This window comes from Kwoniella shivajii, chromosome 2, assembly GCF_035658355.1.
Source record: "Kwoniella shivajii chromosome 2, complete sequence".
Lineage (NCBI taxonomy): Eukaryota > Fungi > Basidiomycota > Tremellomycetes > Tremellales > Cryptococcaceae > Kwoniella > Kwoniella shivajii.
The window spans coordinates 93812-116422 of record NC_085909.1 but is presented as its reverse complement, the minus strand read 5'-3'; the positions used below and the strand labels follow the sequence as shown (position 1 = coordinate 116422).

The 22611-nt window shown below is 43.7% G+C and overlaps 7 protein-coding genes across 7 annotated transcripts; 3 read left to right on the top strand and 4 right to left on the bottom strand.

The window, feature by feature from the left end:
- Nucleotides 1-163: 163 nt before the first annotated feature.
- Nucleotides 164-1830, bottom strand: IL334_001421 (uncharacterized protein; the record flags this gene model as incomplete). Its single annotated transcript, XM_062933178.1, has 7 exons — nucleotides 164-387; nucleotides 467-923; nucleotides 994-1129; nucleotides 1231-1317; nucleotides 1390-1453; nucleotides 1530-1620; nucleotides 1708-1830. The coding sequence occupies 7 exons, from the start codon at nucleotides 1828-1830 to the stop codon at nucleotides 164-166; spliced, it is 1182 nt and encodes a 393-aa protein (XP_062789229.1).
- A 273-nt stretch (nucleotides 1831-2103) lies between these two features.
- IL334_001420 (uncharacterized protein) lies at nucleotides 2104-3713 on the top strand (the record flags this gene model as incomplete). The annotated part of the gene is made up of 4 exons (XM_062933177.1): nucleotides 2104-2644; nucleotides 2758-2846; nucleotides 2926-3230; nucleotides 3365-3713. 4 exons carry the CDS (start codon nucleotides 2104-2106, stop codon nucleotides 3711-3713), a joined length of 1284 nt encoding a protein of 427 aa, XP_062789228.1.
- Nucleotides 3714-4129: 416 nt separating this feature from the next.
- Nucleotides 4130-5326, bottom strand: IL334_001419 (uncharacterized protein; the record flags this gene model as incomplete). Its single annotated transcript, XM_062933176.1, has 1 exon — nucleotides 4130-5326. The coding sequence occupies one exon, from the start codon at nucleotides 5324-5326 to the stop codon at nucleotides 4130-4132; it is 1197 nt and encodes a 398-aa protein (XP_062789227.1).
- A 3174-nt stretch (nucleotides 5327-8500) lies between these two features.
- IL334_001418 (uncharacterized protein) lies at nucleotides 8501-15180 on the bottom strand (the record flags this gene model as incomplete). The annotated part of the gene is made up of 21 exons (XM_062933175.1): nucleotides 8501-8570; nucleotides 8681-8874; nucleotides 8966-9172; nucleotides 9246-9548; nucleotides 9676-9812; nucleotides 9869-9938; nucleotides 9994-10034; nucleotides 10086-10137; nucleotides 10194-10304; nucleotides 10366-10444; nucleotides 10504-12055; nucleotides 12169-12349; nucleotides 12502-13011; nucleotides 13060-13409; nucleotides 13469-13802; nucleotides 13875-14162; nucleotides 14220-14392; nucleotides 14509-14568; nucleotides 14784-14934; nucleotides 15072-15089; nucleotides 15154-15180. The coding sequence occupies 21 exons, from the start codon at nucleotides 15178-15180 to the stop codon at nucleotides 8501-8503; spliced, it is 4908 nt and encodes a 1635-aa protein (XP_062789226.1).
- A 487-nt stretch (nucleotides 15181-15667) lies between these two features.
- On the top strand, nucleotides 15668-16771 carry IL334_001417 (uncharacterized protein; the record flags this gene model as incomplete). Its single annotated transcript, XM_062933174.1, has 5 exons — nucleotides 15668-15692; nucleotides 15974-16051; nucleotides 16182-16322; nucleotides 16466-16545; nucleotides 16691-16771. The coding sequence occupies 5 exons, from the start codon at nucleotides 15668-15670 to the stop codon at nucleotides 16769-16771; spliced, it is 405 nt and encodes a 134-aa protein (XP_062789225.1).
- A 202-nt stretch (nucleotides 16772-16973) lies between these two features.
- Nucleotides 16974-19364, bottom strand: IL334_001416 (uncharacterized protein; the record flags this gene model as incomplete). The annotated part of the gene is made up of 7 exons (XM_062933173.1): nucleotides 16974-17027; nucleotides 17082-17279; nucleotides 17356-17887; nucleotides 18010-18074; nucleotides 18221-18539; nucleotides 18619-18835; nucleotides 18911-19364. The coding sequence occupies 7 exons, from the start codon at nucleotides 19362-19364 to the stop codon at nucleotides 16974-16976; spliced, it is 1839 nt and encodes a 612-aa protein (XP_062789224.1).
- A 345-nt stretch (nucleotides 19365-19709) lies between these two features.
- IL334_001415 (26S protease regulatory subunit 10B) lies at nucleotides 19710-21587 on the top strand (the record flags this gene model as incomplete). The annotated part of the gene is made up of 10 exons (XM_062933172.1): nucleotides 19710-19838; nucleotides 19905-19947; nucleotides 20018-20137; nucleotides 20216-20283; nucleotides 20341-20421; nucleotides 20479-20604; nucleotides 20674-20799; nucleotides 20860-21030; nucleotides 21110-21379; nucleotides 21480-21587. 10 exons carry the CDS (start codon nucleotides 19710-19712, stop codon nucleotides 21585-21587), a joined length of 1242 nt encoding a protein of 413 aa, XP_062789223.1.
- Nucleotides 21588-22611: the final 1024 nt, after the last annotated feature.

The following is a 22611-nucleotide window of genomic DNA, read 5'->3' as shown; positions in this document are numbered from 1 at the left end:
CAATTGTTACAAGATATCCTTGCGAAAGGAACGACATCGTCATCGTCATCAGCGGATATCCCTCAAGTTCTCTTTAAGGCGGCCCACAATAGCAGCAAAAGCCGGATACATGATGACCGCATGTTGAGAAGATTATGACCCGCATGTCTGTACATCAAGCTAATCACTCCACCTGAGCTCCGAGACCTGCTGCGAATTTGCGTGATCGTCTAGCCACTTCACCTCTTTCACCCATTACAGTCAATCTCATGCTAATTCCTTTCAGGTTTTCATCCTCGTCCATTGTCGGTATGTGCGTTAGTTCGTATCGACCGAAAGCATAATTCAATATATACGTCGACCAATCATTGAGTTCTGATGATGATGGTAGTCGGACTATGCCTTTCACTAAGAATATCGATGTTGAGTTCCATCAGCATGTGAAATTCAAGTTGGGTTGTCTCGAAAGCATGGCAAGGCAACTGACCTCTGTAGATCTCGAACGATAATTTCCCCAATTCCTTATCTAGAAGATTACTATCCACTGGTTCTATCTCATAATTCTCTTCTCCATTCTCTTCATGATCTCGACCGCGCCCATCACATTCATGTCCATCTTGATGAGTATGCGAATGAGCAGGGGCTTTCCCTTTCCCTTTCCTTCCCTTCCACACTTGCTTGGTCTCAATTTCGTCACCGTGCCATTCATTTTTCCCGCCCACGGTTTCCCAACTTGCTTTTTCACCTGCAACAAGTTCAAATAGCTTTGTATCCAGACCGAAGATCACTTCTGGTTTAGGCGGGTTTTGAGGTGCTGGTCCGACTTTGATTTTTGGCGTTTCATCATTTAAATCATTTAACGAATCTATCAGATCATCCATCTGCCTTTCATTCGCCAAATGATGTTTGGAAAGAAGAAGGAGATCAGTATATTTAGCTTGGAGCTGTTTGAATTTACCAACATTCAGCAAACATGTGTGTGAATTGAGCAGAGGACCTCACAGGATGACTTACTTTAGCGGAAGGTGAAGAATCCTCATATCCTTTGAAATTAAGACAATCTACTACCGTCACTACTCCATCAAGCTTAATTCCTTCGGGTTCCAATTGCCGTATCTGCAAAGCCAGAGTAGCGGGGAAAGCTGAACCACTATAGATCATAGCATGACACAGCAGGCTCACAGCATCAGCACAAGGCTCTTATTGTGTCATGTAGACAACGGTCGAGGATTCGAACGAAAGTGGACACACCTAGACTCGATGATTATCCTGTCAGGCTGCATAGTATCCCTTATCTCTTTCAGGGCATTTTCGACCAGTCCGACCATCGTACAGCAACTTGTGTTGTCAACAAACCCAGATCAATTGCCTTTTCACCATGACGACGGAAGAGATACAGGAAGGACTTACAGACACCCGTTTAGGATCTCAGATACACCTGAAATATTCGATTGAGAAGCGAGAAGTGAGTCGACTGACACGAGTCAAACGAACACCAGTCAGCTAGCCATAGTTAACTCAAGAATAGCGAGGTCTGCGCTGATATTCACCTTCAACATCTCCATACTCGTTTTTCAGTAAGACAACCTTATAATCCTTGGGTAGTTGTTGTATCAAAGAGAGAATCGTGGAGGTTTTGCCCTTTATGGATGTATCAGCCTAATACAAGTCATCTTGCCTAGAATCATGCAGCAGTAGAGTATAGTACACTTACAGCACCTGACATACGGGAACAAGTCTTGTGATTAGCTCTGCAGATGGGGGCATCTGAGCTGATGAGAAGCTAGGTGACTCACCTAAAAAACCGGTGAAACACGTTACAGGTATCTGCTTATTTTGGGAGACCGTCATGATGTGTCTTGCAAGCAAATGAAGCTATGGAACCTATTCCGTCTATCGCTTTCCAATGATATTGTTTCTGGTCCGATATACAAAGCTAAAGGTAAGTAATGATTGACGAAGGGGTAAAGTCATACTGCGAAAATATTGACATTTCTCATTCGACCCTCCACTCTCTGTTTTCAAGTCTTATCGAAGTTGCCTAAATTTTATATACAACACCCTTTGAATTTCATCATAATGTATCTCTCTAATTGAATCACATAGTCAACACTTACCATCGACATGCCTCAGCTTCAGCTTCTTGCTGAGCTACCATCGCACACGGAACCAGCTTGGTGTACGACTTTTAACCCTACTCGTTCACTTCTCGCATCATGTTCGACTGATCGATCCATCCGATTATTCTCTTATATCCTACCTGCCCCTTCTGAAACCCCTACTCCGACCGGTCTCCCTTCTTCTACAGACGCTAAACCTGTATTCAGCCTGAACAAAGTAATCTCTACCGAACACAAACGGACGGTAAGGTCTGTAGCTTGGTCACCTGACGGGAAAACTCTAGCTAGCGGATCATTCGACTCAACCGTTGGGGTTTGGGAGGAAGTCATTCCTTCTTCGGATGATGAAGATGAAGACGAAGATGCTGAAGGTGTGTTTAGACCCGCAGGACGGGGTGATGATGGAGAATCAAAAGTAGAGAAAGAATGGGAATGTGTCACTACTTTAGAAGGTCACGAAAGCGAATGCAAGAGTGTAGCATTCTCAAACGATGGTGCCCTACTCGCTAGTTGTTCAAGAGATAAAAGTGTTTGGGTATGGGAAGGTGAGTAAATACTGCAGAAACATGCCTCTTTGGCGAAGCTGGGCGAACAGATGCGGGGTCTGGAGGCCAGAATGTCTGCGAGTACGCAAGCTGAGCGTTACGGTGTCTTGCAGTACAACCCGATGCCGATTTTGAGTGCATAGCAGTCATGATGGAACACTCTCAAGATGTCAAATGTATAGCTTGGCATCCACACGAAGAGGTATGTAGGCTCGTCGACACCCGTACTAAATGTGCGATCATTTGAGACAGATAGAGGCTGATTACCGAGTGCGTTATAGATACTCGCTTCGGCATCTTATGATTCACATATTCACCTAGCATTCGATGATCCTGACTCAGATTGGATGATTTTCCAAAAGCTACATCCTAAATTGATTCCCACTCCTTTATCCATCCCTAACACATCTCCTACTTCATTGATCAACGCATTGATACCGACAGCCGAAGAGAAAGAAGCGGATGAACAATTGGATGTACCCCCTTTAGAGGAAGATGAAACTGTCTGGAGCTTGGCTTTCAGTCCTGACGGTGGATATTTGGCTAGCGGAGGGGATTTAGGTGGTATAAGAATATGGAAACGACAGTGAGTTGGCGTATCTATGGCATATTCACGAAAGCAAATATCACACAATACACACATTGAAACATGTTCTCCCACTGATTCAAATGACAGAACCATGGACAGATCACGCTGACATCGGTATTGTGTTTTTATAGAGGTAATCAACCTGATTCATCGTGGATTGAGGTACTCCACCTTACTGTCCATTCCCGATCGATTTTCTCACTCTCGTGGTGTCCTTCGCCTTCCCATTCTCCGGAATCCACGGATCTGGGTTTGTTAGCTTCAGCAGGGGGAGATGGTAAAATAGTTGTGTTTCAACTTACATCAAAGGATAGTGGTGTAGAAATGAGGCCTATTGCGGCTGTAAAAGAGGCTCATGGAGTCAGTGACGTGAATGCTGTCGGATGGTGTATCAGAGAAGATAAGAAGGGATTGGGATTGCTAAGCTCAGCAGGAGATGATGGAAGTTTAAAGGTCTGGCGAGTTGTAAGCGATGAGTAATGGAATTGTTTTGTATGACCTAGATCTGCATGTGACAGTCATAGAGCAGAAGATGGGTCAGCATGAAAATCGAATATAGTCTACACTACAAACATGAAAAAATCCGAGACACCAGTAGGTTGTATCTGCCATAAATGCCAGCGTGTCCCACCCTAGACATCGGACATACGAGACTCTTTGCACCTGCAAATGGAGACCTGATGCGAGGATATGCTGACGTGACTAAAGAGACTGGTAATCCCTGGGAACTTCGGAGCGAATAACTTTACACATAGACAATTGACCGAAACAATGAATATGAATGTGTATCGAAGGACGAAATATTTGACATTGGATTTTATGGGATGAAAGGAAAGAGGTCAAGGGCGACAACGAAATAAATAAGTGTGGCAATGGGTACAGCCTATACTTTCTCCTCATATACACGACCACTCCGTGTGGGTGGCCAGGCTGTCCGTATACACCTTACTGGCCTTGTTCATCAAAGTATAAATACTCTGCACCGCTCCACGACTCTGATAATTAACTCCTCTAAGATACTCTAGACCCTCTTTTACTTGAGGCGACAAGTATGACTTTACCGTGCAAATACTAGGATTCTCAAGGTCTTCTAGGAACCATCTCGTTAGGGTTCGCTGTTCTTCGTTGACGACTTTTTCACTTGCATCCTTCTCGTACGAATGCCAATCCTCGAAAGCTTGGGATTTCAGAAGCTTCCTGGCTAACTTCGAGCTTTCGCATAGATTGTGATAAATCGAGTTATCGCTCGTGATCTGATCCAACACCTCTGTGACATCATTCAGCTCTGCTTTACGATTGGTTGCACGTTGTTTGATGTTCGATATCGTTTCTTGCATATTCATGGACGAAGGGGTCCCGACATATTGAGTGCCGGGTACGAAGTTCTGTAGGCTAATTAGACCACTTCGCAACTTGCTGCAATTTCCTTTCAAAGTCTTGTCGAGGTCCGCGTTGTATACGTCCGAGTAGTCCATTTCAGAATCTTTTCGACCCGGAGGCGGAATGACATCAATGATGGTTCGAAACGACTTGATCTTGTCTGTTGGGAAGCGGTAAGTACTCTTGATTAGATTTAGTAGGCTGTTATCTTTTCCGCTTTTCTCCAGCAGCTCAGAGACCATCTCAAACTCCTCGATGGACGCAGTTGTCATCCTTGCTTTATCGTTATCTCTAACACCTTCAACAGTTTGAATGACATCATCAATCGTAGATTGAGCTTCGGTTTGACTCATTCCGGATCCCGTTACCGCACTTGCTACCATATCTTTAACCAGATCCTCATCTCTTAATTCACTTACGAGTGTATCAACACTGAAACCAAGCCGTGAGAGATACGAAGGCGGTTTAAATTTGGTATTGAGACGCGCAATGAACCGTCGGTTGGCCTCCATCATCCCGTTCAACATGTCAATGGAAGGTCGGTTGTACTGTACCTTGCTTTCATCGATCAAGGGATCATCAGGAAAGGTCAGATGAGGATGGGTGTGTGCGATAGCGACAAGGTCGTTATATCTACCGAGACAATGTTCATAATCGACAGTATTCCCTTCCTCGGTGTCTGGGTAGTGTGTCGAATCGGGAAGGTTTGACATGGCCTAGGGAGATATGCTTGTGTACTGGACGATTGTAGTAAGCTGAAGGTGATCAATGAATATCTATGAACGAATTCTCAACTGCTCATTGGCCTTCATACCTTTCTCGCTATATATACTTACGGTCGTCGTATGACCACTTCACGCACACCATTATTTAACCTTTGAGTGGCTGTTTTACTCTTCCATCAAAGGAGGAAAAAGCGCTGCAAGAAGACCTGAGGAACAGCCCTCTCTTTGACTGCAGAGCGACATGCAACAATCAATTCGCAAAGTACACTATAATGTCTTCTAACTGACTATCTATCTGCTGTCGAGCCTTTGAGAAAGGAAGAAAACATGTATTCCCGTTGTTCCAGTCTTGACTTCGGTTCGTATAGCGAGATAATTCACTGTGCATCATCATCCAGCGCATCTCTCCTTTTTCGGCTCCATCGTCGCCTCTGAATTGCTCCTTTGTCCCTCTTGCCTTCGTTGTCTTCCCTCGCTCCCAGGTCATCTGGATACTTCCAATGCTTTTTCCTCCTACTCTGCCATTCTCCCCAAGAGATCGCTCACACTGGCTTCCTTGTCGGTCGTACTGCCTTCTTATCTCTCCTTTCTGTTTACGAAGACTTGGATCGTCCTTCGCAAATAGTACTTCAAACAGTCGGTCTACAGCGTTATTGCTTTTGAGTTCCTTCTAAAATCTGCCCTATCTCCCTTGTAGCAAAGTGATTCAAATGCTGTAGGTTGGTATCAGAGATATCATCAAAGGATTGGGCATCCTTGACTTAGCAGGAGGTGATGGTAGCATAAACTGCTGTACAGTTATTCGAGACCATTATCCTTGACATGATACAGACTCGGCTTCGCGGCTTACGGGGGAGGCACGTTTGTGTATGAAAGTCGTGTGGCTTTTCGCACCATAATCGTATGATAGCTCATCGGATCAACACCTGTGGATCCTCTCCTTGACACCTAGTGTTGTGAAGGTCTCACTGTGGATTTTTATGATAACATAAGCTCACATGTCATCAATGTCAATTTAGGTGTCTTAGAAATATGGCCAGCATGTCGGCAAATTGTATAGTGACTGTATACATAGGTAAGCGCCCTCATTCAAAAATTCCAAGAAGCGGAAAAAGGGTAAGAATATCGTTTCACATCAAATCTACTATATGAGCTTGAAAATAATCACACAGAGAGGTGATGCTCGGTATGTACTGAATACTAAAACACAGCTGCTGTAGGATGAGCCTCTATGTGAACTACTGATCCCTCAAAGTTTTAGATCCACCTGTATTGACGCTAAATACGTTAATCATGATAAATTTCCGGCTGTTCTTGTCCCAGTCCGACGTCCAGTCAGCAAGAGTTTTCCGTGCCACCTCCTGTGAGAATGACTGGATTGAATTGAGGTCCGATGTCGCTACCTCTGTTAGGAATTTGGTCATTCTTTGTTTTTCTTCTGCGCTTGCATTACTGCTCCAATTTCTGAAATCTTTTGTAGCCAGAAGCTCTCTGGCGGCGCCGGAGGCTTTAGACAACATTTCGAGTATTGTTCTTCCATTTGTGAGCTCATCAAATACCTCGGTGATGATCTTAGCAGCTGACCGGCATTCCTCTCGTAATCCAGCGATTTCTGTGATCGTATCTTTCATTGTGCTGGGTAACGTTCTCCCGACATAAAGTGTATGGGGATCATGGTACAACAACCCGGTCAAGCCGTCACGTAACCTCCCACATTGGTCTCTCCAGTGTGGGGAAGAGGTATATGGTTGATAAGAATTATTTGTAGATCTGGTTTGACTTGGCTTTGGCAAAAGATTAATGATAGACTGAAAAGATTCGATTTTTTCTTTTGGGAAGCGATAGCGCTCCGTAATTGTACTCATATGTTTTCCTTCTTTACCACATTTCTTCAACAGGTCAGAGACCATCTCGAAGTCCCAAAAGGACGCCTTTGTCATTCTTACAGTATCACCATCCTTGATACCTTCAATATTCTGACCTACATCACGGATACCGCGAATGATTCGCCCCTTGATCGAAGCTGGGTCGATTTGACTGGCATCATATTTCGTCACTGCTATGTCTGCCATTTGCTGTATCAAAGTATCATCTGTCAGATATCCGAAAACTTCATGAATACTGTTCCTGAGCTCTGAGAGGGTAGAAGGGGGTTCGTGACTCCTCGTTTCCATCCTCGACAACAAGGAGAGTATCTCTCGATTACCAGGTGAGATGTTATTTTCATCGATCTCTACCGTTTGTGTTACAGTCGCATTGTCGAGAGGATCTGTTTTACGAGGTTCTGGGAATCGCGTCCACTCTGGATTGTATGACATGACGTGAAGATATGATAAATGGGATTGAACAGTCAGTTGCTGCTGTTGCTGATGTCAACGCAGGGTTTTGAAGGGAGAAATCTCATCAGTAGAGTAATGCTCATTCTCTTTTCACCTCCTCTTCATACCTGTAAAAGTTTCAACTTGGTGCGACTTCACGCGAACGACCATCAATCCTTTCAGTAATGTCTCAACCAAAGGAAGGGAAAGGCGATGCAAGAAGACCTGATGACGTTTCTCTTTTGTGGGTGGCTTGTGAAGCCATGGATAGCATTGACTCCCAAGTCTGATCAGTCGTTTTCATAATGATCAACCATGCCCATTGCTGTCTACGAGAAAGGAAGAATAAGACAGACACCCGTTCAGATCTGACCGTTCATTTCGTTCTCTTTCAACATTTCTCCTTCAACGTTTATAATAGTTCTTTCGCAGTCCTTACCCCCTCACATCGGCTTTATCAGTGTCTTCGCCAGATCTTCCTTACTGACCTGGTACTCCTTACCGTAATCGCAGAACTTACAATGATACATCCATGCTGTAATTTCGATTGTGACGATGTAACTTACATTGTTGAGTGCTTATCGCCAAGAGTGAAAGCCGTTTGATTTCAGAATATTCATTTCTTTTTTCATATCTACCCTCGTTACCTCGACGCGTGAAGAGAAAGAAAAAGACCTATAAAAGCTAACCCAAATTTTATGAAGGAACGGATAGACATGAATGAGATTTAGATGTTGCAGAAGAAATGAGATTGATAATATCAAGGGATCACACAAAATTTCTCTCTAAGATGTAAGATACGGATCAGAAAGGTTTACTTCAATAATGGTTCTTAGACTGATATTCAATAAAATCCCGTTGGCTGTGACATCAATCCACCACCGTTAGGCATTCCACCGAATTGTGGTCCTCCGCTGACGTGTCAAAAATGCCTATCAGTATATTTGCACACTGTGAATTGGAAATATACTTCGGGACCCAATGGCGAAGCCATTTTGTTTCGAGGAGGTACAGCAGAACTCACGTAGGTCCACCTATCATCAACCTTCCCCCTAAACCAGTTCCCATCAAACTAGGTTCACTATCAGGTTCTTTGGACGTTGTCTTCTCTCTCAATTCCTTAACTTCTTTCTCCAATGCGAGAACTTTTGTAGATTGGTCTCTCTGTTGTTGAAGTTTATACGGCATTGAGTAATCACCTAAACCGAATCGCCATGACTATCATTGTATAATACAAGTAAGCCAACAATCCACTTTCTTGAATCTTTCATGAACAATTGCGATCAGAAAATGGATGATTCGGACTTACCATCTCTTCCACGAAGTCTGGTCTTACTAGCTCGAAACAGACATAAAGGATAGCTGCGAAAGCATCCTTGTTTCCTATGGAAACGAAGTAGCCAGCCAACTCCTCAGCGACGGAGATATCCTTGCTTGCTGCCGCGGTTTCAAGAGCATCGCGCCATAATCGGTCAGCTTTCGCAAGACCAAGTGACTCTTCCCACATTCCATTGAGCTAAGAGAGAGTGCATGATTAGTCGAGGAAGCTTATCTACCAGGATCAGACGAAGACAAAAAATGCAACTCACTCTATAAAGTAATGCAGCAATTCTTCTAAATTCTAGCAACTCATGGCTTTCTAACCTCTTAGCTAATTTGATGGCATCGTATTGATCGTGAGTCTCCAAGCTGCTTCGGAGAGTGACGTGGTCCTCTTCTTCAATGAGAAGATCGTTGTACGCTTCATTAACAACAGATAAGTTGAGTTTTTGGGTCGCAACGAGGTATTGTTTAGCCAGAGGTAAGTGATCTTCGGTTTGAAGAATCTTGACGACTCGTCCGTGATCCAATCGGGGTGTAAGAGCAGCGAGAAGATCAGGTAAGAGTGTTGGCTGCGGGCGCCGAATGAGAAGAGTACGAAATTCGATTGTAGCGGAAATAAGACAGTGGAGAGGTAAGGTGGTGGCGAGAGGTCAGCACGTCATCGTCTGGCGAAATTAATTGTGTTATCAAGCTTACCTGTCGAGCGAGATAGAAAGCAACAGCTTTATAGGCGATCTCCATGTTTGCAACTTTTACAATGACTTTCTTGAACTGATCATGATCCCATTCACCAAGACGTTCCATCATTGCCAAAGCGGCATTGTCAGGTTCATCTATTTTTGAATATCAGCGATTGAGCTCTTCCATTGAAATGAATAGAATAGCTCACCGTATACAATATACAGGAAGACGAGTTCTGGCCAAAGATGAGCTTGTTCGGCGGATTTGATGACTTTTGGCTACATGATTGATCAAATTAGCATACGAGTGATGAGCTGTAAGGAACAAAATTACAATGTTGACTCGTTGCCAGAACAATTTGAGGTGTTCCATAACTACTCAACGGGTCAGCTGACGATCGAGACCGAAATAGGGAAACAACTTACGTTTTTCAGGTCTGTATTTAGCGTAAAGAACACTGAGTTCGGTGAACATTCCCTATGAGTCAATCCATTAGCTTGGACATGTGAGTCGTGATACAGGAAATAGCTTACCATGTGAGCTCGCTCAAGTCCTAATCCACCTTCCATCAAGGAAATGATTTCATCGAAGTAGCCATTTCGTTCATACAACGATAAGAGAGCAGGCAATTCTTCAGCGTGTACCTAGTATGATTTCGTGAGTTTTCCGGTTCTCGTGGCAGAGAGACTCCTGAGATGAGCTCACGATGAGATTGAGACCACAGATTTGAGCTAAACGGAACTCCTTCTTATCCACACAAGCTGCGTTGACTTGTTTCCATACCCTGTAAACCATCAGATCAGAACGAAGCGCATTTCGCCTATTTTGAGATTGTCGACTCACTGTGTATTACCAGCTTTCCTGGCAGCGTCGACTGCAGCTTGGTTTTCACCAAGATAGATCAGAGTAGTAGCCAATCTTGCCCAGTTTGAGATTGAGGAGAACAACAATTTGGAAGCTTGGTAAAGTTCATCTTCGAAACATTTCTCTCCGACTTGTAAGATATCAGCGACATTTGTCATACCCAAGAACTCTTCCATATCGTGTAGTCTATCTGTCTTGGCGTATGCGTATGCAAGTTCAGTGTCGATCTTAGGTTCTCTAGCTGTTTTTCTTGCCATTTGTAAGAATCGGACAAGATCTTCGTGTTTACCTGCTCTGTTGGCAATTTCGATAACCTCAGCAAAGTTTGATGGATCTTCAGCTTTGATGTATGAATCAATAGCATCTTTGACTCTGAGACCATCCAATTGAGCTTTACCCAATCTACTCCAGACAGCAGGTTGGTTGATCTTGTTGGCGTAGGCGAATCCTCTATCGATGGAGACCATATGCTCAACCAAGACACTCATAGCCTCAGCGTGCATGTCATGTTTTTGGTAGATGGTGAAAGCTTCCTCGTAAAGACCGGCTTCAGTAGCCACCTTGGCAATAGCATCAACATCGTATCCTGAAAGCTTGTTGATGTATCCCATAACTTTACCCTTATCGTTCTTGATAGCGGTAAGGAACATGAGTGATTGAAGGGATCTATTGTCGCTGAATGGTGATTGTTCGATGATGATCTTCTCAAGCAATTCAAGTAAAGGACCGTGAAGTTCCATGTGCATGAATGCTTTGACTGTGACGGAAACGTCATCGGGATCGGTGCACTCTGGGATAGCAGTAGCGATGACTTGATCGATAAGGGCTCGTCTGTGGATACTTTCGGGATCAAGAACTTGTGTCCAGAGGTCAATCTCCTTCCTCTTGACAAGGTATCGTGCTTGATGTTTGTACATTTGGTTCTCGTTGGTGATATTGATCAACTCATCATCGCATAAGCCCTTGGCGTAAGCGATGTAGGCCAAGTACGGATCTCGCTTCTCGCAGTATTTTCCGACAATGGCTGGGTCGTAAAGGTTGTTCTCTTTGAGGAACGCTTCGGGATTGTTATTGGAGTCGATAGAGATCTTGGCGATGGCATTGTACACTGAGTGATCCGTTGATCCTTGTTCAACTTTGGTGTTGAGCCAAGGAAGAATGAGTTTGAGTCGATTCCTCTTTTCAACCTCATCTACTAATTCATCAATTGGGAAGGTGCCGGTGACAGATGCAAGAAGGCTCTTAATGGTCTGCTCGTCACAGTCAACGTCAAGAAGACCACCGATGACTTGAGGGGTTCGAGCAGAATTGACTCGAGTGACGTAAATTTCGATGAAGTTTGTAAGACCGTTTTGGTATAGGTAAAGAACGAGATCGTGGACAAAGTCAAATCGGTCACAGACAATGATGAGAGGGAGTTGATCGGACAACCGAGCTTCCTTGAGGAAGTTCTTGACCTTTTCAGGGTTGTAAAAGTTACTTTCTCTGCACATTCGCTCGACTTCCCTGATTTGTCCAGTTCTGGTTGCAGCTTGAATATACTTGAAGTGAACTTCGGGATCCTCACTGAGGTTGACAACGGCACCGAGATAGTAGTAAAGACCTACGCGGAAGTCAGCATCGTCTGGCTTCCTTGGCACTCACCTTCAGAAGATTTATATTGCTCGAATAATTCAATCAATTTGACGGGACCGAGCAAATCAGAGTACTTGGAAGCGATCTGGACGACAAGTTGAAGGTTTTGTCGAATGTTGGTCTTGAGCATCTCATGCAAACAAGCGAAAGATTGCTCGACAGTGAGTTGACCAAAAAAATTGACAAGCCACTACCAGATCAGCAAACACTCATGCTGAAATTGACTCACGTCTTGGTTGAATAAATTGGTGTGAACAACAACTCGCTTGATATCGTTGATATCTTCGTAATGCTCGAGGGCCTATCACTGTCAGCGGGTGCCCCAGACGATATGCCACTCACTCTTTGCATCAAACCCGCTTTCTCAGCCAAATTGGCGATTCTTGGTCGGTCATAATGAGTGAACATCTCGTTACCAAGGATAGCATCAGCGACTTGGGGGGCGCTAACCAAATTCATCTCCAGTAATCTGGTTTGAAGAGGTCCTTGCTCGGGCTTGTTGTCTTTGAGAGCATCAAGAAGAATAGATGTAGCTTGTTGCAGCATGTTCTGAGACATGAAAATGTCAACGATTCTATCGAGATCAACCAAAGATCCACTTTCATCGTTGACGATCTGAGTGGCAAATTCTGCTCCTTTATCGGGGTTGATTCGTACAAGATGCTGAAGCAGCTGAGCGTAGTCAGGGGTGTAGTTGACTTTCTTGGAGTAGAGGACGATCTTATCGAATTGACCGAGTTCGGCGAAGGCTGCGACTACTTTGTTGGGGACGTTGGCACGTAAATAGACCGAAAGAGCGAGATTCATATCGGTTAATCGACAGAGATCACCTAATTCTTCACTGCATTCGAGCTTTGTTCCTTGTCAGCTAAACCCTTATTCCTCTGATTTCTAACTCACCTTGTTCTCCTTCAACCATTTCTCTAACAACTGCTTCTTTCCTTGTTGAATAACGGGTCTAGCTAGTTCAAGCGATTCATACTTGTTCAACTCTCCTTTCTCAAGCAAGATACCGAAGTATTGTAAAATGGGTGAAAGGGTACCAGGAACTGCGGGAAGCTTTTTGAATGTCTCAATGGTCTGAGGAGTTCGAAGCAGACCACGAGGAGAATTGGCGGCAATCTTAGCAGCTTCACTATATTGACCATTTTGTATGTATACTTGATATTGTTGTTGAATTATATGGTCAGCACCCGGGAGACCACCTCGAGTTGCGAGTTTGATGGCGAGTTCAGGGGAGTTGATCACCTCTGTAACAAGTTGTTAGCTTTTGCTTCCACCGCCAGAGGAGAAGATAAGCAGGACTCACGTTGGACATATGGGACAATGGTATCTTCATCTACGCTAACACTCAACACTTGACCTTTTCTGTTTACACCTATGATACCGGAAGTGCTCTCATGTTGAGCAGTGGTGAAGATGGTTTCACCTGAGATCCTATTCATATAGATACATTGACCGGTTTCAATTTCGTATAAGTGAATAAAACCGAACTTGGTAACGAGATAAAGGATACCGTGTTTAGGCGATACTTGAAGCGCAACGGGGAAATCGTTTGTAGCCTCAGTGGGGAAGAAAACATCGACTGCTTTCTTTTGGAATGGTGGGTTAGGAGCCTGATGACCGATCTCTACTATGTGCAGCTATAATTCAGATGAAATCAGTTTCAATCCCCATACATCAATACCAGAAGTACTAGAACAGAGCAGACCTACCTTTGCACCATTGGCGGTTCTCACAGCGAAGCAGAACAGTTTTGATTCCTGAGGTGCACCATCCATCTTGACAGTTGCAAATGCTGCTGCATGACCTTCGATAGGTTGTGAAACTCCCCTTTCTACAGAGTAGAGCTGCATAGCTCCCTTAATCTTGAACCCGTTTTGACCGGGTTGACCAGCATTGGGGTTTGATGAGATGCCTACTACTACCAACCATTTCTCATCTTGCGACATCCGATAGTTGATGATTTGGTTGCCGGCAAGGGTAGCGTGTCTATCAAAGACCTATTTGTAAAACTCTAGTCAGTGAGAAATCGGGATGAAGTATAACAGAAAACACACCTTTGAGGGAGCAGCTTGACCATCCATTACTTTCCAATGAAGTACTTCTCTTTCGGTTACGATACCTATCGTGGTATCGTTGATCCATGTCCAGAAAGTCACGTCCTCATTCATGAGATGAGCGCCGATTTTAGACTTATTACCGAGGTTGAACACTTGTAACTGTCGTCCAGCTGTCCATATGGTAATGTGAATCATAAAAGAAATCCAGGAGGATAGAATGGAGCGATGAAGTTCATGTTCCGTTAGCGAGGTGCTTCACCAGCTAAGAAGCAATTGACCAGCTTACCTTTCAATGCGAGGATCTTTTCTCCAGCACGAGGGTTCATAATTGCCGAATCGGCGGTGACTAGCAAACAATGCACCTGTCAGCTCTGCGCTTGAACATGAAATGTGTTATCCGCCTTCGACCTTCCAATGCCGCTTGTTCACTCAATGCCAAAACCAAAAGACGATTTCTATCCTGTCGAATCACCAAATCGACCTTATCTTCCTCCTGTCAACATCGAGTAGGAATACCCCTACTATCTCCCAACAATCGACATGTCAGATAGAAATACTCACTTGGCCGTCTGACAATATCATTCGAGTCGTTCAAATTGACAATCACAACTTGAGGGGTATCTAGCTGTTCTCTTACACATATCCATGCGTCTGATTCTAAAGTGAGGGATTGAAACGATATAGATGCAGGTTGTATACCCAGAGCAGTGAGCTGCAAGATTGAATGAGCTGATAAGCATAGTCCCCTTCCTCAAGACGGAGTGAGTGAGAGTATGATAGGAACATGGCGAGTTCAAGACCCTTTTGTAAAAAAACAAAGAAAGAACAGAAAGAAGACTATTCACATACCTGAAGGTGCTCTGTGAACTGTTGATATTGGGACAAATTAGCTGCCACCCCAAGATGAGCTCTGGCACAACCGCTGACTTACAGTGATGGGTTTCTCAGGAGCTGCCATCTTGAACTCAAGCTTCCTCTACTGCCTGTACTCCAAAGTCTTTTATAAAGGAAGGAAGGTGAATCGGGTATATATGTATAACAAGTAGTTATCGTCTTCCTCTGAAATACAATGGATAAGATATATTCCTTTCTTTTTGTTTCGTTAGTGGAAGTAGAGATATTTGGTCTATGTTACTTCTCTCTCTCTGAGCTTTGTTTCGGTTCGAGAGGGATGAAGAAGAAGATGGATGATGAACAGAGGGGTAGGGTTGTAGTCTGTATATGTTTTCGGATGGGTTTGTACACAACACAACGACAGACGCGACCTGTGTGATGATGATGATGATGACGATGCTAGGTATGGTGGGGGACACGTGGCGGATACAACCGGGAATAAAAGGAATGTGGCAGTCTTCACCTTGATGTAAAATCACTCAGTGGCACCAGCGAAGAGAAGAAAGGAAAGAAAGGAAAGAGATCATGATTGAAAGGAGAGATCATGAAAGATGAAAGGATGTTCTAAACCGGTGGGTAAGAGGGTGTGATGATGCAGCATGTATTACAGTGGTGCTGGATCGATCAAATGCATATGCTGCACATTCTCGCACACACTGACACTCCTGGACTAATCCCCCCATTACACAACATATACACGCCGAGATAAGTTCTTTCGTTTTTCCCCTAATCAAAATCACATACAGTGAAGAGCGAGGAATTGAACAATGTAAGCAATTGACGCATCACGAATTCGACTAGAAGACGATGTCTCAATCTCTCTCATCACTGACAGAGTCTTTGTACGTTTAGGTCAGAACCATACGACCCTTCGCCTGCCAATGGGAGGTTTTACACTCAGCCAGGCAAAGGTGCCATTTTATCGACTGGAGAGGGTGAGTGGTCAGATTGTTGCATTTAGTGCTGGAAGCAAAATTACTTATCGGGGGGATTTTATGCACACCTTCATACTTGACGGTAATATTGACGATTGAAATGTTTTTTTCTTAATATCACTTGGTTTAGCTGAACATACTCCCAATCGACAGAAGAAGACCATCGAGGAAATCAACAAAGAGATTGACGAGACAAAGGATATTTTGCATCACAATATCGAAAGTGTCTTAGAAAGAGGTCAAAGATTAGATCAACTAGATGAGCAAACTCGTAAGTTGTGGAATTCAGGATACATCGTCGGCATGATAAAAGCAGAGAAATCCCAAAAGCAGCAAAGTCAATTTCGCAGAATTGAATAATCTGTTCATGATGCTGACAGCTCGCTGGCCTCAATGTCTCCATCTGAATCACAGATCAGCTAAGTATCTCATCAAACACTTTTGATCAAACCGCCAGGAAGACCAATAGGAAAATGTGGTGGAAAAACCAAAAAGTGAGGAAAGATTTCTACGTTTCTCTTCCCTTCAGTGTTTTCTACTGTCCTTCTTCCCTATGATGTGAATCGATTTCGTATGCGATCTGGACGAGATCCGCACCCAAGAATTCGCTCACTGACATTCATCGATCTGGTGTGTTAGTGGACAATCGCCATTTGCGTATTAGTACTCGTGATTTTGGCTGGAGTCATCGGAGGAGCAATCAAAGGTTCAGAGAAGTAATCCTCTGTCCGACAGTCGTGCGTGAATTTGAGAGCGCTGTGATAAGGATCGTTCCATTCATCTGCCAGGATATGATGCACTGGTACACGAAATACTGTCCAGTAAGTGTTGATGATGCATGTATACTCTACAGGAAAATAAGCACTCGATGCGATATGTTCATATATGATGCAATGATAGATTATAATGTTACTTTATGATTCTATATTCCGCTCTGAACTAGCCGAAGTACAGCTACACTCTCCACATGAGCAGTCTAGATAGAACAACAATCAGTTCTCTCCTTTCCCGGTAAATGAGCAAAACTTACCTGTGGGAACAGATCGAAACCTCTTAAACTTTCAACAACGTATTTCCATTTCCCTTCACCTCTAGATTCACTTTCACGAATCAGGTATCCCACATCCCTAGCTTGAGTATGTACATTACATGATACATAAACTATAGTCAAAGGTTTGAAAGAGAGCAATTGAGTTAAGAATGGTTCGTCACATCCTTTTCTTGGTGGCTGCGAGATTACAAACCAAATGGTTAATCTTACTCCCATACCTGTCATTCATAAGGCTCGAAAGTCTGGGACTTACATCAACTACAACACAGCTTTTAGCACCTTGGAACCCTTTTTCATCTAAACCGCCAAAGATGTCTTCTGCTTTACCACATAGCCAAGTGGTCTTATCTTGTAGTCCATTCATCTCTGCGTTTTTCTTAGCCGCAACGATTGAATCATGACTAATCTCTACGCCGGCCACTTTCTCAAATGGTTCATTCAGGGTTATACCAAACAGACCTGATCCACAATATGTGTCAACTAGATAAGTCGGTTTGGGAGCTTTGGAATGTGGAGGGAAGATCGCTTCTTTGACATATTCGGTTAAAGGTATCAAGATCGAATTGTTATTTTGGAAAAATGATCCTGCTGTAAATGAGAATAAATAGCTTCCTACTCTTTCATATACAGGTAATTTATGATTCGTGATTGCGATATGGTCTTCAGGTGGGATGATAGGTTCTGTCGATGATGAAAATGGAGTTGAAGAGTCAGGTAAAGGTGTCGGTGCAGGTAATGAATCTCGCAGAAGTAAGGTAGCTCCACGAGTGAATGACATGATAGTCCTGTTTGTTCCAAATGGATGAATGAGCACTCCTTCGCCTGCACGGTTATTGCACAAGGATCAAGGGTTCCTGCCTCCCTCAGGAAGACAGCAGAAGAGGTGAAAAAGTCTACTCATACTCACTCTTGCACCCTCTTCCTCTCCTCGGTCATCTTCTTATTTAGCACAGGAGTGGCTATTGGACATTCCTGTGGGGATTTAGGCGATTTATCAGCATCTTTCCTTGCTGAGTTCATTGCCCGATATGTCATACTCCCGCGGGATAACCACTGTGCTGTAGTTTTGCCATTCCCTCTGCACTGGCATACTTCCCGCTCGATGTGAGATCACTTACCTCGATGTCCATCACACCAGGTCTACCTTTTCTTTCAAAACCAATCCTGATTTCCCATCCTTTACCTTCGTTCAAGGCGTTCATCGCATCTTCTTCACCGCCCTCCTTCAACCTCTTTTGGGCCCATTTAGGAGGAGCATCAAAATGAGGTGTTATCTTTGTTCTATATTGCCATTGTTTAGGTGATCCGATGGTGGGTTGAATCTCGGGTATTAGGTTTGATGGAAGATCAGAAAATCTAGCATATGCTAAGGATACTGTGCGTTTTTTGTGCAGTAATTGAAGCTCGTATGGTAGTGGTTGTAGTTGACATCCTCCACTGCGAAGAAGTGAGAATATCAGTGAATGAGTTCCATTTGTTTTCCCCTACCCTGTTCAAAAACGTCATGATCACTAACCACTCTCCAAAATATTTACAACCCTGGCCTGGGTATTTCCTCCTATCACCTTCACCCCCTCTATACTCTTCGCTGTACTCCAGAATCTCTACCAAATCGGCATAACTACATAATCTGTCATGTTTATATATTTTCGCTTTTATTCTGTCGCCTGGATGAGCGAATGGGGCTATGACTGCCCATTTCTTTTCTCCAGGTGCTAATGCCAGGGATTCACCTGTAACATCACAACAACAGATATAAGCGTTTTCCATGTGGATGATGCACAGACTAAAGAACAAGATAGACTAACCAGACACTGTAAACGCGCCAACGGTCAATTCGACTTGTTCATACAATTTCAATTCTCCAGGTGCTTCCCATTCACTTGCATCTGATTTACTCAATATCTCATCTACATTTGCTGGACCCAAGAAATCTCTGACATCTTGATATATAACATCCGCTGGAGAATACTTTTCCGGTAAGAATCTCTTTTGTTTTCTGTTTTTCTTCGCTTTTGGAGGTTTACTCGTGGATTGTGATTGTTGTTGTTGCGAAGTAGATGCTTTAGGTATAATCTCCGTAGTACCTGAAGTGGAAGGATTGAACAGAGCTTTAATCGGAGCCTCTGTGATTTCGGTGAAGCCATTGGTGGATATCACATCTGAAGGTTGAGCTGATACTATAGCTGCATTTCCGTTTACACTGTCGGACTTCATTCGTTTGGCAGGTGGTGAACCGGAAGGTGAAGGTGGAGTGGTCATTATGGCTCGAGTGAATATGCTTGCTTCGAACGTGATCCTGCTACGTGATAGCAACGAGCGAAGCATGTACTGAGAAACTCCAACAATGTAATTCGATAAGATGTTCTTGTCTATATCATCTACTCTTTATGGTTCAATTCATGAGTAGATCCAATGAAAAGGACTGTAATTGATGAGCAGAATTTCAGAAATTTATAGAGACGGAAGATCTTATGAATGATATTACGTAATATATATCTCCTTTGTTAGGCCGCGTCAGTCGCGATCAATTGAATGAATGAATCGTCATTTCTTCATCCTTCTCTTTCCATATTGCCCAACTACCTCAAGTGTATCACAGACAAGATGGCATCAGCAGAAGCGTCTTCATCTACTGCTCCAGCGACAGCCCCGCCTGCCGCACCTGCGTCTACGGTCGTAGCTCCAGCAGGAATGGATCCAGCTAAATACGAAGCTATACAGGGATATCGAGCTGTACGTTGTTCAATCTTATAACGGTCTGAGAGAAGGTCAACACGCTAATGGAAACATGTTGAGCAGAAAGTGAAAGAGCACTCAAGAATGTCTGATAGCTTGAAGCAGAGTACGTTGTACCTCAGCCGTATCACCTGTCACCCTTAATCGTTAGCTCACCTACCATGATATGTCTTTAGTCCGATTGAACATCCGTACACTTTCAACTGATTTCGACAAGACTGAAGATGACATCAAAGCTTTGCAATCTGTTGGACAAATTATCGGAGAAGTATTAAAGCAATTGGACGAAGAGAGATGTAAGTGTCTTCCCCGTCGCGGCTATCACTAGATGTTTTACCTCTAGCAGGTAACAGAACTGATACAACGTTGTATAGTTATCGTCAAAGCGTCATCAGGTCCCAGATATGTGGTATCATACAGACCCACTCTGCCAGCTGCTAAGGTGTGTCACTTCTTTTCTGACAGAGGCTGTGTTTAGCTAACGAGAGACCCCTTTCAGCTCAAAGCTGGTGTAAGAGTATCACTCGATATGACCACTTTGACCATAATGAGAATTCTTCCTAGAGAGGTTGATCCAATGGTGAGTGACCTGGACACGCATCTCATTCAGAACATTGTGTGACCAGTGGTATTGTAGGTCTACAACATGTCTCTTGAGGACCCAGGATCTGCTTCTTTCGCTGGAATTGGTGGATTAGGAGATCAAGTTAGAGAATTGAGGGAAGTAATCGAATTACCGTTGATGAATCCTGAGCTGTTCGAGGTAAGCGCCCTCTGTTCTGAAATAGCATGATATGGCTTTCTGAAGGACTGATTCAACCTTCGTCTCTAGCGAGTCGGTATCAATCCTCCCAAGGGTGTCCTCCTTTACGGTCCACCAGGAACAGGAAAGACGCTGCTTGCCCGTGCCGTAGCTGCTACTCTGAATACCAATTTCTTGAAAGTCGTTTCATCTGCTGTAAGTGGGGATGAGATGAGAAAATCAAAAATGTTTCCAAGCTCATTTACTTCCCTGTAGATTGTCGATAAGTACATTGGTGAATCAGCTCGTCTTATCAGGGAAATGTTCGCATATGCTCGAGAACATGAACCTTGCGTTATTTTCATGGATGAAATCGATGCTATCGGAGGAAGGAGATTCAGTGAAGGTACCAGTGCTGATCGAGAGATTCAAAGAACCTTGATGGAGGTGAGCTACATTTCATCCGTACTCAAAAACAACAAAGCGGTCAAGCTGAATTTGCTGATGTCGTTCTGTTTCTGCAAAGTTGTTGAATCAAATGGATGGTTTCGATTCACTCGGTAGAACGAAAATTATCATGGCCACAAATAGACCTGATACGTTAGATCCAGCATTACTCCGACCAGGTAGATTAGACAAGAAAATAGAGATCCCTTTACCAAACGAACAAGGTAGACTCGAGATATTGAAGATCCACGCAAAAGGTATAAACAAATCTGGTGATATCGATTACGAAGCTATTGTCAAATTGAGTGATGGATTCAATGGAGCTGATTTAAGAAACGTCTGTACCGAGGTGAGTTTCGTTTCCTTCGCATTATCTAATTTAGTCATTCCTCTTGTCTACTTCTGTCTCACATGCAGAGGCTCAGCTGATACACTTACCGATTCGACAGGCTGGTCTATTTGCTATTCGAGAAGACAGAGACGCTGTAGTTCAAGAAGATTTCATGAAAGCAGTTAGGAAATTGAACGATGCTAAAAAGCACGAAACTGCTATGTAAGTGGTACTTGGTCATCACAGTTTACGCCTGAGCTAATGTGGTCTATGGTATATAGGGATTACAGCGCTGTATAAGGTAGATCACGCAAACATGTTTGTAGTCGTAGAAGACATTTCGAATTTGACGAAAATGCATCAGTGCCGCAAATACTTTCAGCTGATATGCACTGGTATTCACATGCCTTGAATTCTAACACCGAAAGTATACACGGCAAAACCGTGTATTGACTAGAGGAAGACGATGGTATTTACATTTCGCTTTTCTCATCTCCGATGGCTCCTTTTTTGGTCACATCTTTCTAATTGTTATGATTTTCTTTCCGACTTTTTTTTTTTTTCTAAATTTCTTACTTTTGATGTTCTCAGTCTGTCCTATGTACAGCTACTACACCTACTCTACTTAAAAAAAGGCTCCCGGGTATTATGAAGAATTCCGAGACACCCATTTCACGTCAGTTGTCGAGATCCTTCAGCAGGAACCATCTAGATTAGGCTCTCGATCCTGGGTCTCCCCGTTCTCCACCCGTAGCGCTTGATCCTCTGCTTTGGGAAACACCAGCACTCGAAAGTACCGCTGCCAATGGAACCAGCAAATTGTGCACCACCCTCCGATGGCGCTCTGGGAAAGTGACTTACAAGTGTTGGAGACTGCGCGAATGACAAATCTGGTCTCCACTGCAATGCTAGCTGTGGTGGCAGCGGGGCAGTCGAAAGAGCATGCCTGTGTCATCGTGCCCTTTACGTTGACAAGAAACGGATGGGATCTTTCATCACCCTCGACGACAGTCACAGGCGTTTCGCAACCAACGACGCAGCGATTTCGTCTTGTGTTTGTCCGGTTTGGCCAATCTTTACTGTACTATTTCCTTGAATCTGCTCTCAGGTAAAGCCCATTCGACTTGATATTGGCCTCCTCCACTTTCTCAGCTTCTGTGTCTAGAACCAGTACTTTCTTGCTGCTGGCGTATTAGTGACGCCATAATAGGAGGAGGTACAGACTAAATTTCCCTCGATAGAGGGGAAAT